Here is a 16,037-nt window from a genome sequence, read left to right as displayed (position 1 = left end):
GCTTATTCTGAACATAAAATGCATTACCGTAAGTGTGCTTTTGCTCTCTGTCTGAACATATTCTATTTAAATATTTTCTTTATAGCTTCTGATGGTAGTTTCCGTGCTACTGGAGAGAAACCCTGAGCTGGAATTCACCGACAGGGTTGATCTCGACGGTCTGGTAAAAGAAGCATTTGCAGATTTCCAGAAAGATCGCAGTCGCTTCGAAGGAATTGAAAAACAGGTATAAACCTTTTCAGTTCTTCACCGTTGTATTTCACCAATCACACTATTTCCACCTTGTACTCTGCGTGCTCCAGGACAGCATGGACTCCTTTTACAACACGCCCGCGGTGGGACAGAGAGGCACCTCCAGCTACCTGACCAAGGCCGTCATGATTCAGTTACTGCAAGGCGATGTGAAGCCCTGCAAAGATGACCCGTGCACTGTTAGCTAGATTTATCGCGCGCTGACCCCTAATCCCAACCCGGCGCTGCAGTGGAGTCATCAGACAGCCCAGAGAGGATACATATATTTAGAAGACGGCCTCCAACCTCTGCTTCCCACCCTCTGGCGTTATTTTATTTCTCTACCATTTCAGCAGAAACTACTAGCTATTTGCCGTTTTTCTTGTTACATTTCTTAGTTGTACGTAATTACTTTGTTGCCTTCGTTATGTAAGTAGGGACTGACTTACTCAACATTTAAGTTTAAAGGATTTATATTACACCTTTTTCTGATCTATGTTGTAATGTTGTTTCCTCTTCACAAACGTATCTGGATTTGTGTTTTGTTTCATTCACATTCTTAACACAAATCCTGCATATTTAGGCTTGAGTTTTTCTCTCAAAACAAAAACACTCTGGTCCACCTTGTGATGTCACGTGGTTATTTAGGATGTGCTCCACTGTATTTTTATACTCCATACACCTTCACTAGAACCATTTGGATAATTTTAGCCCTGGAATTGGCTGTCTATACTGAACAAAAGGTAAAAGGTAGCTGTTAACTTGAAATCTACCACTACATGACATCACAAAGTGGAAAAATCGGAGTTTTGAAGATGTAAACAGACTAATAATAATCCAGAATTACTCAAACGTGTGTGAATGAAACAAAACACAACTCTAGGGATGAGGTAACAATATTCTAACATGGCTCAAAGATCACAATTTTGCGTAATATAGGACCTTTAATTATGTTGTAAATAGGTGGTTACTTTAAATTCTAGAATAGCAATAACAACATGCACTCACAGCAACTTCTCCTGTCTCATTTGCAGTAATTAAATACATGTTGATATTGCAGTTTTGATTTTGTACCAGATGCCCTTCCATATCCTCGCTGTCATTGTGACTAGCGGCCTACTACTAATAAAGCACTTAATTTAACAAATGCTGTTTTAGTCACCGTGAATTAGCAGAGGTCTGTGTTTGTGTTTAGCCCATCTATTTTAGCTAAAAATGCAGACTCATTTTTCAGCACCGTGGTTGCCAGGTGCAATGTCTAACACTGTACGAGGTGTACCAGCAATCAGCTATGTGGCTCAGAGGCCTCGAGCAAGCATATATTGCCTGAAATAGAAAGGTTTAATATTCATAGCATGAGTCATTCTTGTGCGTGCTAAGTATCGTGTTTGGTGATATAGGTTATGTCAGAAACTAGTTGAAAGATAAACACATGTCTACTTTAAGTGTATGTATTAAAAGGTGCGCTATGCAACTTTTTGTCTCTGTGGAGATTTGAGTACTTTGCCTGGAATGTTCTGCAGTATGGCATTAACCATATCTGTTTATAATAAATACCTTAAAACATGAATTGTCACCTCTCCACACATTTGACCTGTGCTTTAGACAGGTGGTGATGTCGCTTCTCCTGCTTGTCTCCGTGTCCGTCTCGGACTTGAGGTCAAAGACTTGAGACTTACTTGAGACTTGCCAAACAATGACTTGGTCCCACCTCTGGCTATTGGTCAAAAATACCTGTAAAAAATAGATTTGACCTTTAACTTCGACTTGTGCCGATGTAGCGTCACTTGCCTCCATGGAGATATGCGTGAAAGGTTACATAGAGCACCTTTAAAATTAATGCTGTGCAAGACTAGATTTGTGGCAGCGCATGATAAAGTTCTGGTTACTGTTGGAGTGAATGTACGCAGCACAATATTAAAGTCTCCATCCATCACTGATTGCAACCTCATTTTGACTATTGTGTGTGAAATGCATATTTTTAACTAAAGTAATAAAGCTGTTATGCATACAAATGATGTCAACTCAATTATGGTTGCAGGTTTGCTCAAACATAAAAGAACATCTACTTAATATTCTTGGCATAAAAGCACATAATGTTGGTATGATGCAGGTGGAAGCACTTATGAATGCACACCAATGCCTGTAACGCTACAGTTTGCAATTTTAAATAAGTGAGTGAGTTGCAGAGAGGTGGGCAAATGAGGATACAATATTAATAAGCTTTACTGTCAACTAGGGCTAGGAATCACAGGGTCCCGATTCGATACGATACACGATACATGGCTCACGATACAGTGTTATCACGATACGGCAATACTCGATGTATTACACATGAGACCCTGTGATATAAGCTATTGCTGTTTTTTTAAAAAACAAATACATTTTATCGACAATATTTCTTCATTAAACCACTTCTTGTGCTAAGTTCATATGAAATGCATCTCTTTTAATCATCAAAACAGTGAATATGCAAAAATAAAATTGTACAACAACAACAGAATAGTACTGTGGTCCCCAAAAAACCCTAAAAGATACAAAAAATATTCTTGGTGATATATCTATACAGCAGCCCGTGATAATGATACTGTATCACCAAATTTAATATTACGATATATTCATATTTTGATATTTTTTCACACCCCTACTGCCTCCTAAGTAGGTTTAAAGCTACACTATGTAACTTTTCTGTTTGTTTCCTTAGAGAAGTATTGCTTTGCCAGAAAATTCAACAGCATGACATTAAACTTGTGTATCTCCGTCAAAATAACCAGGTAGTGCCATCAGGCCATGCTACAGGTTAGATCTGCGGAGAGGCCAGCCCATTAACCGTAAGAATGCATGTTTTTTCTTTCAAGGTATTTATAAACACCTGTAATTGAAAAAATAAAAAATGGTACATTCATTTTTGCCATACAGTGCAACATTCCAGCTAAAGCAATGAACATCTCCACAGAGACAGAAATGTTATACAGTGCAGCTTTAACTCAACTTCTAGCGCACACTGGAAGGGATCGGAGCTTGTCGTGTTAAATAAGTCTCTTCACACTCAAATAAAAATGAAAATATTTGCTTTGTTCATTATGAAGTATACTCAAGTGATAGTGTGTTTGGTGTGACGGATAATTAGCTGGACTGTGCTGAGCTGTCAAAATCTTGACAATAGGATGGGGCTGTCTAAGAAGAGATAACAAATAATGGAAAAGGGAAGTCATTCTGTGAGGACGAGCAGCTAATCGCGCTGTCAGTCTGTCTAGAAATAAATTTAAAATGTGCTTGAAAAGTGTTTGTTTTATATTGATGAAATATGCTGATTTTTTACTGTTTTGTTTCAAGGTCCTATATTACACTAAATGGATTTTTGTGAGCTTTAAACTCTGTTATAATATTGCATCATCAAAAGTCTACCTGGAGTTGCATTTTGCTTTGTTCATGCATGTTTGAGTAATACATTATTATTAGTCTGTCTACATCTCCAATGCTCAAAATGCTCTGTTCCACCTTGTGATGTCATGTGGTGGTAGTTTTCAAATTAACAGCTGCCTTTTGCCTTTAGTTCAGTAGAGATTGGCAATTCCAGGGTTGAAATTATCCATTATTATGATTCTAGTGAGTGTGTATGGGGCACGTTCTGTATTACCACATGACATCACAAGGGGGAACAGAGTGTTTTCTGTTTGAGAGAAGACCTCAGCTTTCATATGCAGGGTCCGTGTGAATGAAACAAAACACAACTCCAGGTATGTTTGTGATGAGCAAACAACATTATAACTTATACAATATACAATATAACTAGATCGGAAAATAGCATAATAGGGACCCTTAGCAGAGGCGGCGCTACCATTAGCCAAAAGTAGGCAGCTGCCTAGGGCCCCCAAACCTGGAGGGGCCCGCAACCAATTGCCCTCAGTGCCACCAATGGCCGAGGCCTCAGAGCAATTTTATTTTCTCTCAATATGATATTAAATGAGAGTAGTTTACTTTTAAACAATAACCATAAGAAAAACAATAATAATCTTACATAAGGGATGTAAACAAAAAATTTATTGTACTAGCAAAAAAATAAAACTACTCTCAGCTCTGGTTATCTAGTAGGTGACTTAACTAATAAGTCAAGTTAACAATCCACTGTAATTCAAATAAACAGAGATGTACGTGCCTCAAGAACAATGGATAAAAAGAAGACAATATATTTAAAAAACAAAACAAACAAACAAACAAAAAACAGGTGCATTATAGTGCAAACGCAAACGCAAGTTCTCCTAAAGCCCCCAAATTGCTAACTCCGCCACTGGTGGGTGGTACTCAGTTACATTTACTTGAGTAAATATTTAGGAGGAGTTACTTGAGTAATATTAGTTTGAAGTAACATTACCTGTAACATTGTTCAGTGCTATTCTCACCTCTGATGGGAAAACATTTGCTTATTGTTACCCTCATAGAGTAAATAGCGCTTTCAAGGTTTTTTGGAAATTACAAAAATGACCTGCCTCGACTGGGGTGGCTTGTGTATTTATGGGTGTAAAAATAATTCTGATTGGCCAAGGACAGCGCCAGTGACACTTACAGCTGAAGCAGGAGAATGGGACAGAAAACTCAATCTGGCAAAAAATGTGTTAGGTTACAAGATCACCAACACAACAATCAATCAAATCATGAAATCACCAATTCTGCATGTAAAAGAAAGATGCAATATTTTGTCGGCCCACTAGAGAGCAGTACAGGTCAAAAAAATGAAGTCATAGTGCAGCTAATGTTTGAGTATGCCAGAATTCAATTTGATCTGAAAGAAACTGATTTGGGAAAAAAAAAAAAAAAAAGTTTACTAAACGTCTGTTTCTGGTGGTGAAAAATGAATTGCATGATGTAAATAAAAAGTTTAAGCCATACATACTGTTTTGAGTCATACTGTAAAATTACTGCCAAAGCAACAACATTTCTATGGAACGAAGAAAGACTATGCCCTACTCCAGGCCAAACAAGTCAGGTTTGTATAGATGCAAGCCAGCTCACAATTGCATATTTTTGTGTTCAGTGCAATATTTCATCCATAATGAAAAATCCTGCTTTTATTTTAGTTAGTTTAACAAAAAAAAAAAAAAAAAAAAAAAAAAAAGTGACATACTATGGGTTTAATGAGCTAAACTGATTCACTTTGCTTTGACTAATGCATCACCATACTTTCACCCTTTTTTTAAATCTCTGAAAACAAAATAAATAGGCTAGTAGACAGTGGTGGAAAGTAAAAGTAGTAAAGTACTGTACTTAATTATTGGTACTTTACTTAGGTACATTTTAAAGTGTACTTTTTACTTGCACTTCACTAAGTTTGAGAGCAGGTATCTGTACTGAAAGTATGTTTTATTATTGTTTGAGAAATTTTTTTTAACACATTTATTGATTGAACAAACAAAAACATACAAATAAATTTAAAAAAATAGTTTTACTCTTTAAGTACATTTTAAACAGGTACTTTAACGTATTTTTTTTTTTTTTTTTTTTTTTTCATGCGATTTTACTATTAGCTATTTACTATTGGCTATTTTGTTGTTCCGGTATCTATACTTTTACTTGAGTACTTTTTCCACCACTAATATATAGGCACAAGCAGCAATGTAGCAGCACTCGTTTATTCTCAAAAGTCATGCTAATTTGAGGGGAAAAAAAAAAAAAAAAAAAAAAACAAGCTATACTGTATGTAGTAAAGACCTGCGCTTCCGCTATTCAAGTCACAGCGACGGGACAGATGGGATGCAGATAGTGCTCTGACGCAAATGAATTGATGATGTGATGTGAATGTCGCCTATTTTTCCATTTCTCTAATAATAACCGCGTAATAATGTACGTATTTGCCTCGTGTTTGCAGGCCCGGGCGTGTGTGCAGACTCCGGGGAGTGTTATCAACGTAAAGATAACGTTTAGGAAGCGTAATGGCAGCTGACACTCTGTTATGATTCTCCGCGGGGCTCTGGGGTGTTCTGCCGTTATTCTTCGGCTCTTTCGCTCCCTCTTCTGGTAAAGGGTAGCATTGCATGTTTTATTCAATTAACTCAGAAGAACAACAAGGTGAGACTCATATTACGCTATTTTCTGATCTATGTTGCGATGTTAGACGTCTTATATTACACAAAATAGTTTCTTTCCACCTTGTGATGTCATAAAGTGGTAGTTTTCAAGTTAAAGGTGCATTGTGTAGCCTAACATTTTTTGGTAGAGGGTCCATTAGAAGCATTTCTCCACAGACACAGAATTGTATTAAATCTTTCTGTCTTCATAGAGACCAAACCAGGCCAATTTACAGGGCAGCTCTATGGAAATGCAACCTTGCTCATCAGAATTCTTGGTATCTGTGAGTAGTAAAACCGCCTGTAATTTAATAAATGTAAGGTAGAGCTGTTTAATGTCATACTGTGGAACATTCCAGACAGAGCAATGACATATCCATACCACCATTGCAGACTGGCAAATCCATGGCTTAAATTATCCAAATGCTTCTAGTAGTGTTGTACTCAAAACTGCATTAATCGAGACGAAGACCAATCCGAGACCACAGGGTCCCGAGACCAGGTCAAGACCAAAACCCCTGAGAGTCGAGACTAAGGCAAGACCAATACCACAACCCATCGAGACCAAATCAAGACCATCTTTGTCATTTTCTATATTATTTGTGTTTTACAGTTATTTTGGCACATATATAGCAATTAGGGCTGGGTATCATTAAGACGTTGCCGATACGATACATATCTCGATACATAGACCACGATACGATACATATCTCCATACATAGACCACGATACGATACATATCTCGATACAGTGAACTCAATTTGATACGATATATTTCAAATCGATTTGATACAGTTTAATAAAAAAATACTTCTTGTGCAACTAACTTCCACTTCTTGTGCAAAGTTAATATGAAACACACCCATTTAAATCCTCAAAATAGGGAAAATGTGAAATATGTCATCAATGAGTTTTCTTCCACTAAACAAGCAACAAAACTGTAGCACTGTACCAAAACAGTTGAGTAAAATACACCAAAAAATACTCCTGGTGATATATCGATACAGCAGCCCACAATATTGATACTGTATCATCACATTAAGCGATACGATATATCAATATTTCGATATTTTTGCACACCCCTAATATCAATGTTTTTATACATTTATCTCTATTTTATCTGATTAATATTAATTTAAGCTTAAAATTGGCCAAGCATTTTTTTTTTTCAAGTTCATAACATTTACATTTACATTTACATGATCTTACTGGTTTTGCAGTGATATTTAGCAGCCTCTGCATGTTCATCGGCCGTAATGAAATATCGTCGAGTGTCAGACCTCAAGTTCGAGACAAGGCCGAGATCAAGCACCATCAAGATCGAGACAAGACCGAGTCCACAGGTGCTCAAGTCCGAGACGAGACCAAGACCATAAAACCATCAAAATTTGCAGGATTTGTGTGTTAAACGTGTGAATGAAACAACACCACTCCTGGTATATTTTTGATGAGGTACCAACATTCTAACATGGCTTAAAACTCACAGGAGTCAATTCTGCGTAATATGGGACCTTAAACAATGACACCTTCTCACAGCAGCAACCCCGCATTTCACTAAAACAATTTGTGATGTATGATGACACCCAAGAACTAGCGTGCACCATAACTTAGCATCTGTCAGAGCCAAGGTGACACCCATCGATCAGGGGCGCATATTACGGGTGGCACATGCGCAAGCTCTGACCTTAACTGGGAGACTGGTCACAGGGATGGTCGTGTCATTATAAAAGTATACTGTTGAGGTAAGACTTCATTACACTGCCCTATTGCATCATGGGGAGTTTTACTGTTGTCTAGTGTAACAAAGGAAGTGTGTATAATGACAAAGGACACGGGAGCCGGTCAGTGTCCTTGTTTATGGTTATTAGAACAGTTTTCAGATGACATCACAACATTTTACAGGCCAATAAAATTTTAAGGTCCTATATTAAGCAAAATTGTCTCTTGTGAGCTTTTAGTCATGTTATAATGTCGTTACCTCCTCGAAAACATACCTGGAGTTGTGTTTTGTTTCATTCATGTTTGAGTAATCCTGAATTATTAGTCTCCAAATTAATCTCCATGCTCTGTTCCACCTTGGGATTTCATGAAGCTCTAGTTTTCAAGTCAACAGCTACATTTTGTTTAGTAGAGATTGGAAATTACAGAGCTGAAATTATGTTTTCTGATCTGTTTGAGTGAAGAATTCAGCGTAAATATGCACAATTTGTTTGTTAAACATGAGTGCGAGAAAGCAACATTATAACATAGATCAGAAAATAGCAGAATATGGAGCTCTATAAAGCTCAAGTTAAAGCCTAATTTGAGTAACAAATCTTCAGACAGAGTAGTGCCTCCGGTTAGCATCACCCTTTCCCCTTCAGTACACGGAACGTTGATGTCATCAGCTGCGAAGCATCAAGATCATTCATTCCCACTCACCACCTTGGCATAGTTTGAGTCTTTGGAAAACGGCAGACACATGTCCAGGGTAAATCTGTACGAGAAGGCCTCCTGCTTTTCCCCATACACTGTGGTCAGACCTCAACGAGACTTAATCTTTTCTACACATTGACAAAAAGGATTAAATGGGGAGGACAGGCGACGAAAGATATGAAATGCACCCAGAGGAGAAGCCGTGTACGGGATCGGGATTTGTAATAGGAACAGGCAGAAGACCCAGGGATGATGGAGAGGGAGAGGAGGGACTAAGGATGAGTGGGTTTGTGGCCAGAAAGAAGGGGAAACTATGAGGGGTGAGTGGGGAGAGTGAGGGAGGAGGAGACATCAGAATAGGCTTTGAAAGACTGGAAAAGGGAGGGTTGGGTTGAGTAGACGTGAGCTTTAAGCAATGGCACATTAGTTTTAAAGGGCCCATATTACTCTATTTTCTGATCCACGTTGTAAATTAGGGCTGAGTATCATTAAGATGTTGCCGATATGATACATACCTCGATACATAGGCCAGGATATGATACATACCTCGATAAAATCAACTTTCAATTTGATAAGAAATATTTCAAAAAAATCGATACCGTTCAATAAAAATAATGGCTAAATCGTGGCCGTCATAATAAAAGTCTTTTTGAAACTACGTCTTGTGCAAAGTTAATAAAAAAACACCCATTATAATAATCAAAACAGTGAAAATGTCAAATGTGTTGCATAAATGACTTTCCTTTCTCTAAATAAGCAAGAAAACTTTAGCGCAGTAAAAAAAAAAATTGTAAAATATACCAAAAAATACTCTTGGCAATATATTGATATTGATATTGATACTGTATCATCACATTAAGCAATACAATATATCAATATGTCAGTATTTTTGCACACCCCTAGTTGTAATGTTGTTTCCTTATCACAAACATACCCAGAGTTGTGTTTGTGTTTCATTCACACATGTTTAACACACAAACTCTGCTTCTCTCAAGCAGAAAACACTGCACCCCTGCCCCAGCGATGTCAGGATGTACTCCACTGTGGTTTTAAACTCTATACACCTTCACTAGAATCATTTGGATAATTTCAGCCCTGTAACTGCCCATCTCTACTGAACTAAAGGTAAAAGGTAGCTGTTAACTTGAAAAGTACTGCTAGATGACATCAACCACATAATTTTGAGCTTTGGAGATGTAGACAGACTAATAATAAAGGATTACTTAAACATGTGCGAATGAAACAAAACACAACTCCAGGTATAAAAACATACCTGGAGATGTAAGAGTCAATTTTGCCTGATGTTGGACCTTTAAAAAGTAATGCTGGTTTGCATACATAGGCCAATGGTGCCTTTACGAATCAGTGCAAGAAGGTGCAGAAGCCATAGGAAATATTGAATGGATCTGTAGTGAATTTCATTATAAGATGATACTTTTCTCAGTGTGAAATTGTGGCATGAGAAATGGGATATGTTGTTTGAGAAACAAGCTCATCTTAAATATGCAGGGTTTGGGTGTTAAATCTGTGTGAATGAAACAAAACACAACTTTTGTTTTGATGAAGTAACAACATTATAACATAGATCAGAAAGTAATGTAACAAGGGCATTTTAAAGGTCCTATATTTGGCAAAAATTGACTCTTGAGCTTTCATCCATGTTATAATGTTATTTAATTAAAAGACATAACTAAAGTTGTGTTTTGCTACATTCACACGTTTGAGTAATCTTTTATTATTAGTCTGGCTTACTTTTCAAATTAATAGCTCTGTTTAAATTTTGCTCAGTAGAGATTGGAAACTCCAGGGCTGAAATCATCTAAATGATTCTAGACAAGGTTCTACACAGTCACATTCTACACAGTCTACCCCTTATTACCCTATGACATTACAAGGTGGAACTGTGTTTTCTGTTTGAGGAAAGAACTCAGCTTAAACATGGAGGGTTTGTGTGTTAAAGCTGTTTGAATGAAACAAAACACAACTCCAGGTACGTTTGTGATGAGGAAAACTGTCTAACAGATCAGAAAATTGTGTAATATGGACTCTTTAATGAAGTGATTCATGTAATATATACATTTTAAATTGTGCTTTAAGTGTCTTCTGAAAGAGACATACAATTATTCTTTCAAAGTAAGATGGTAGGCAACTTTCCTTCTTTCTTTTCTCCCCCGGTGACCACTGGCTGCACTGAGGAGAGCAGCTGTTCCTGGAGCACAGGTCACAGAGCTGAACCCCGCATTCCCTCGAGGTAACACGTGACCTTTAACCTTCACACTTCAACACTCACAAGTATTTTAAAGGCACGGCATGAGCGCACTGCAGACTGCTGTTTACATTCTTATTGCTAGAATAAAAAAAGTACCAACTAATATCTTGAATTCAAATAATATTTCTGAGTTGAATTGTTTTGATGTAATGAAGCTGCACAATTTATCACCGTCAAATTGAAATTGCAATTTAAAATGATACTAGTGATCAAAACCAAATGTCCATATATCGATACTGACGGAGCTATCGGAAAGTCTTGATTCTCATGCAAAAACATTTTTACTTGAACTTTCTCCAAAACTGCTGTTTTTATAACATTTTTGCCGTTGTTCTTATTTAAGTTTTTCTGCACATATATTACATTTTTAGATTAGTTCATGCCCGAGATGGAGTAAGGGTAATGACAATAAACTAAATTCCTTCAACCCATTAAAAACAAAACTCACTGGTATCAGATCAATATTGCGATACTTTCAATTACTGTTTAGGGGGAAAAATACTAGCCTGATTCATCAGCCAGTTTCACTTCATGGAAACCTCTGACCTCACAGCGCTATAAAACTATTGAAACTTACTGAAAAATTCTTAGGATAGTTTGGCAGTCTCCTCTCATGTTTAAAATGGACATGTTTAAAGGTGAACTATATAACTTTTTGGTTGGGGGTGCGTCACTATGGATATGTCATAGCTCTGCCTGAAAAATTCCACAGTATGACATTAAACAGCTCTATCTACATTTGTTAAATTACAGGTGGTTTTACAACTCAAAAATACCTAAAAAAACAAACAAAAAAACCCCAGGCATTCTGACTGTCAGCAGGGTTACCTCTCCGCAGATCTGACCTGTAACTTGGTCTCGTTTGGTCTCTGAACGAGGAAGGATTTAATGCCATATTGTGAAACACTCTCGATAAAGCCATAGAGAAAAGCATTTGACAGACCCTCCACCAGAAAAGTTACACAATACACCTTTTTAAATATGTAATGTGAACCGATTCCTGATGTGATTTGAATGTATTTTTACATTTCAAGAAATGAAAAACAGCAGCTAATGAAATATATCTTACTGTTTTCTTTTTGTTTCAAATTAAAGATGCACTATATTACTTCTACCGTGTAGGGTTCTCTATTTGCTTGTCTCCATGAAGATGTTATTTCTTTGCATGAAATGTTCTACAGTAGGGCATTAAACATATGTCCCCCGCATTTGTTCAATTACAGGTGTTTTATAGCTCAAAAAATACCCTAAAAAACACAAACTCTTCAAACTCTTATCATGTGCAGGCTTGCTTCTCCATAGATCTGTCCATTAACCTGTCTCCACTGTGATTACTGAGTTTACTTCCATAGTGGGATTGTGGGATAGCAAAGTCAAAACAGTAATATTTCCAAAAGTTACACAGTACACCTTTAAATTTCCTTACTCCAATGTAGTATTTAGTTTAAAAAATGAAGAAAAAAAATTAAACCAGTGAGAAATATTAAGTTAAATGAAATACTCTACTTCAAGATATTCTCTAAATAATATCTCTTTTATTTTCATTTATTTATTAAAGTGAAACATATTTCAACTTTTCCTCTCTGCTCCCTTGTCCTATCTGATGGGTGATACAAGTCCATCTCTGTCTGTCAGTGTGTCAGACTCACCCTCAGCCTTCATCACTGTCCTTAAACCGATCTGTCCACTGTGACACCCATCGAGCGACTGACACCCGCTGGGAGAGCCACACAGCTGCACACACTGTCACATCTGCTGCTGTCATGTTGAAGCTTGACCGGTGGCGCTAGTACTTTCGTTCACCCCTAGTACTGGAGATGTGTTTTGTTCTATTTGCACACTCTTGATTATTAATCTGCCTACTTCTACCAAATTCAAAATGCTCTGATCCACCTTGTGATGTCATGAAGTAGTAGTTTTCAAGTTACCAGCTACCTTTAGTTCCATAGAGTTTGGCAATTCCAGGTCTGAAATTATCCAAATGATTCTAGTGAATTTGTCTGGAGTTTAAAAACACAATGGAGCAAGAGTGTTTTTAGTTAAACAGGTGTGAATGAACCAAAGTACAACTCCAGATATGTTTGTGATGAGATAACAACTTTATAACACCAGAAAATAGCATAATAAAACTTAACTTTTATAATATCCGGTTTTGTAGTTCCTTGATAATCCACCAGATGGCAGCGCATAATAAGGAATAGAATGAGCTTGAACTTGACAAACCATATCAATTTGGTATTTTGAATGAATATAATCATTTTGTGGGGTATCATTTGAAAAACAGAGTATTTAAAGCAGCATAGTGTAATTTTTATTTCAAATGACTGAGACTGGAAATGAACCAAAATTGTAAATTGTTGGTTTTTCATGCTATTTATGTATATTTATACTTAATATAGCAAATTTGTACAGATTTTATAGTGGTAATGCACAACTTACTTTCAAGCAAAATAAGTAAGGGATAAATTGTCAGACCAGCTTTACTATCTGTAATTTACTTGATTGAATATAAAGCCGCAGTATGTAACTTTTCTGAAACTGGGCTTGACCTGTTTGTCTCTGTGGAGATGTTATTGCTTTACCTGGAATCTTCCACAGACAAACTTATCTGGCAAGTATTCAATTACAGATGTTGTATTGCTAATTGAATTAATTGGAAAACATGCATTCATCCTATAAGTGGCTTCGCCTCTGTGTCCAGATTTGAGTAGTAATTTGGTCAGTTACCATCACCGGCTTGTTTCCATGGAATTTAATAGGATTGGGGGTTACGGTTAAGGTCATGTAACACATTCCCAACAAAGCAATAACATGGTGACAGACTCTTCATTGGAAAAGTTACATAATGAGTGTTTAGAAGTAACTGAATAAATATACAGAGAATATGTACTTCATTTTTAGTATTCCAGTACAGTAACGCTTTCATTTGTTGGTATTCACAATCACTTTTCTAAAATCAAATGGCTATACTGCAGTACTTTATCACACAATTTAGACTTCAAACTACACAAAATAATAATAATCAAATAAATAAACACATAAAAATAGAAAACACTGCTCTTGTAGTGAGGCATGTGTAATTTTTCCTTCTCTAATAATGAAAAAGACATGTTTTTAATCTCATGTTGTGTTTTTACTCTTGAATATAAATACAACTCGATGTAAAAGTATTCTAAGTATTCAGAATACAGCATTCTGATTGGACCATGTATCCGAGTATGTTACAAAATACATTTTTATGCAGGTATTCAGTATTCTTTAACTAAATATATTATTAAAGTATTTTTCCCACTTTACATAGTACACCTTTAAGCCATCATAAAACAGTTTTCCTCATATCTCATAATCATCCCAAAGTAATATAGTGTTGAACTTGCTAATACATATAATACAAGTAATTACATAGAGTTGACATTTTGCCACACAGTTTTTTGTGTACTCCAGCCCTATAATTCCCATGCAGGCAGTTTTGATGCTGACAGCCTCATGGATACATGCTACAGTCAAATCACCACTTATGAATCATTGTCCTTCTTCAGCTGAGAAAAAGTTCATGCCTCTTAACATTTTCCCATCTCATCTGTATCCATCACTGGGGTCTATAAAGTCTAAAAAAATCTTTCAAATTGCACCTGGATCCTCTTGTGATACTTTCATCAGATCAAATGCTACATTTTGGAATATGCAGTTCAATTAGACCCCATTGTGGACATACAAATTATGAATAGATTTAATTGGCCATACTCAATAAAACATTGTTAACATCATTGTATTTTAGATTTTACTAGAAATTTTACCTAGTTTTGTCTATTAAAAAAATAAAAAATAATAATAAAAATCTATTGAAGTTTAAAGATACACCATGTGACTTTTTTGGTTAGGGGTCCATCACCTGCTTGTTTCTTTGGATATGTCATTGCTCTGCCTGGAATGTTCCACAGTATAACATTAAATAGCTCTACTTTACATTTATTTAATTACAGGTGGTTTATTAACTTGATCTGGTTTGGTCTCCATGAAGACAGAAAGGTTCACTACCATACTGTGAAACATTCTAGACAAAGCGATAACATCTCCATGGAGAAAAGCATTTGATGGACCCTGTAACAGAAAAGTTACACAATGCATCTTTAAATTTTACTTGCTGGTTGAACACATGCTGCGTTCCAACTAGAGGTCAGATTTTCGGATTTAAAATTACTCTCATCTATCCTGGAATTTCAACTTGGAAACCTGGGTAACATTTCAAAACCTTGAGCTATTTCCAAGTTTTGAAAATACTGATAGTACTTGTGTTATTTTCAGTTTTATTTCAGTTATATGTCACTATTGTACATAAACTATAATGTACTTTTAGATCTCTTTGCTACTTCCTGTATTTTTGTACTTTTCTTCTTATCTTTTTTTTTCCCCACAAACTTCACTGATACTATGATGAATATTCACTACAGGTACTATTTTAAACCTCAGGGGTATTTTGAATATAACATTGTCTTTGTGTCGTAGTAAGGTACTGTAGTATAGAAACACCTGCTTATTCACATTCACCCAGGCAAGGTGAGAGAAAAGCGTTGCCTCAGGGCACAACAACAGTATGCAAAGTGAGTAGGCGTAAATATTTTTCCTCTGCCTTTGACCCATCCTTCACTGTATCAATCTGAGGTAAGTTTATTTCTGCGAACGGAAGCGCTTGGTTTAGCCCAGGTTTAGAACTGGTTTATTCTTGGTTTAGTCTTGGTTCAGTTCTGGGCCAGTCCTGGTTCAGTCCTGATTTAGTTCTGGTCACATCTATAGCCTCTCTGTCCTGGTTTAGTCCTGCTTTAGTCCTGGTTTCGTCTTGGTTAAGTACTGGTTTAGTTTGGGTTTAGTCACAGTTTAGTCTAATTAGTTTAGTTTAGTCTTGATTTAGACCTGGTTTAAACCTGGTCTAGTCCTGGACCCATCTACAGCCTGTGTATCCTGGTTCATTCCTAGTTTAGTCTTGGTTTAGTCCTGGACACATCTACAGCCTGTGCACTCTGGTTCAATCTTGGTTTAGCCCTGATGTAGGTATTAGT

At 36.6% G+C, this 16,037-nt stretch overlaps 1 protein-coding gene across 3 annotated transcripts in view; it reads left to right on the top strand.

Annotated features, from left to right (window-relative positions):
* Window positions 1–2,246, top strand: part of phkb (phosphorylase kinase, beta) — a 152,321-nt gene extending 150,075 nt beyond the window's left edge. For all 3 annotated transcript variants that reach the window (XM_020941414.2, XM_055154295.1, XM_020941413.2), the window contains 2 exons: window positions 86–226; window positions 303–2,246. In XM_020941414.2, coding sequence (XP_020797073.1) covers window positions 86–226; window positions 303–440 — 279 coding nt within the window. In that variant the 3' untranslated portion in view covers window positions 441–2,246. The remainder of the gene's footprint in view (window positions 1–85; window positions 227–302) is intronic.
* The last annotated feature ends 13,791 nt before the right edge of the window (window positions 2,247–16,037 follow it).

The sequence above is a fragment of the Boleophthalmus pectinirostris genome, unplaced genomic scaffold, assembly GCF_026225935.1.
Source record: "Boleophthalmus pectinirostris isolate CB_2022bp ecotype Guang Dong unplaced genomic scaffold, ASM2622593v1 HiC_scaffold_19, whole genome shotgun sequence".
NCBI classification, from domain to species: domain Eukaryota; kingdom Metazoa; phylum Chordata; class Actinopteri; order Gobiiformes; family Gobiidae; genus Boleophthalmus; species Boleophthalmus pectinirostris.
This window is presented reverse-complemented; position numbering and strand designations above follow the sequence as displayed.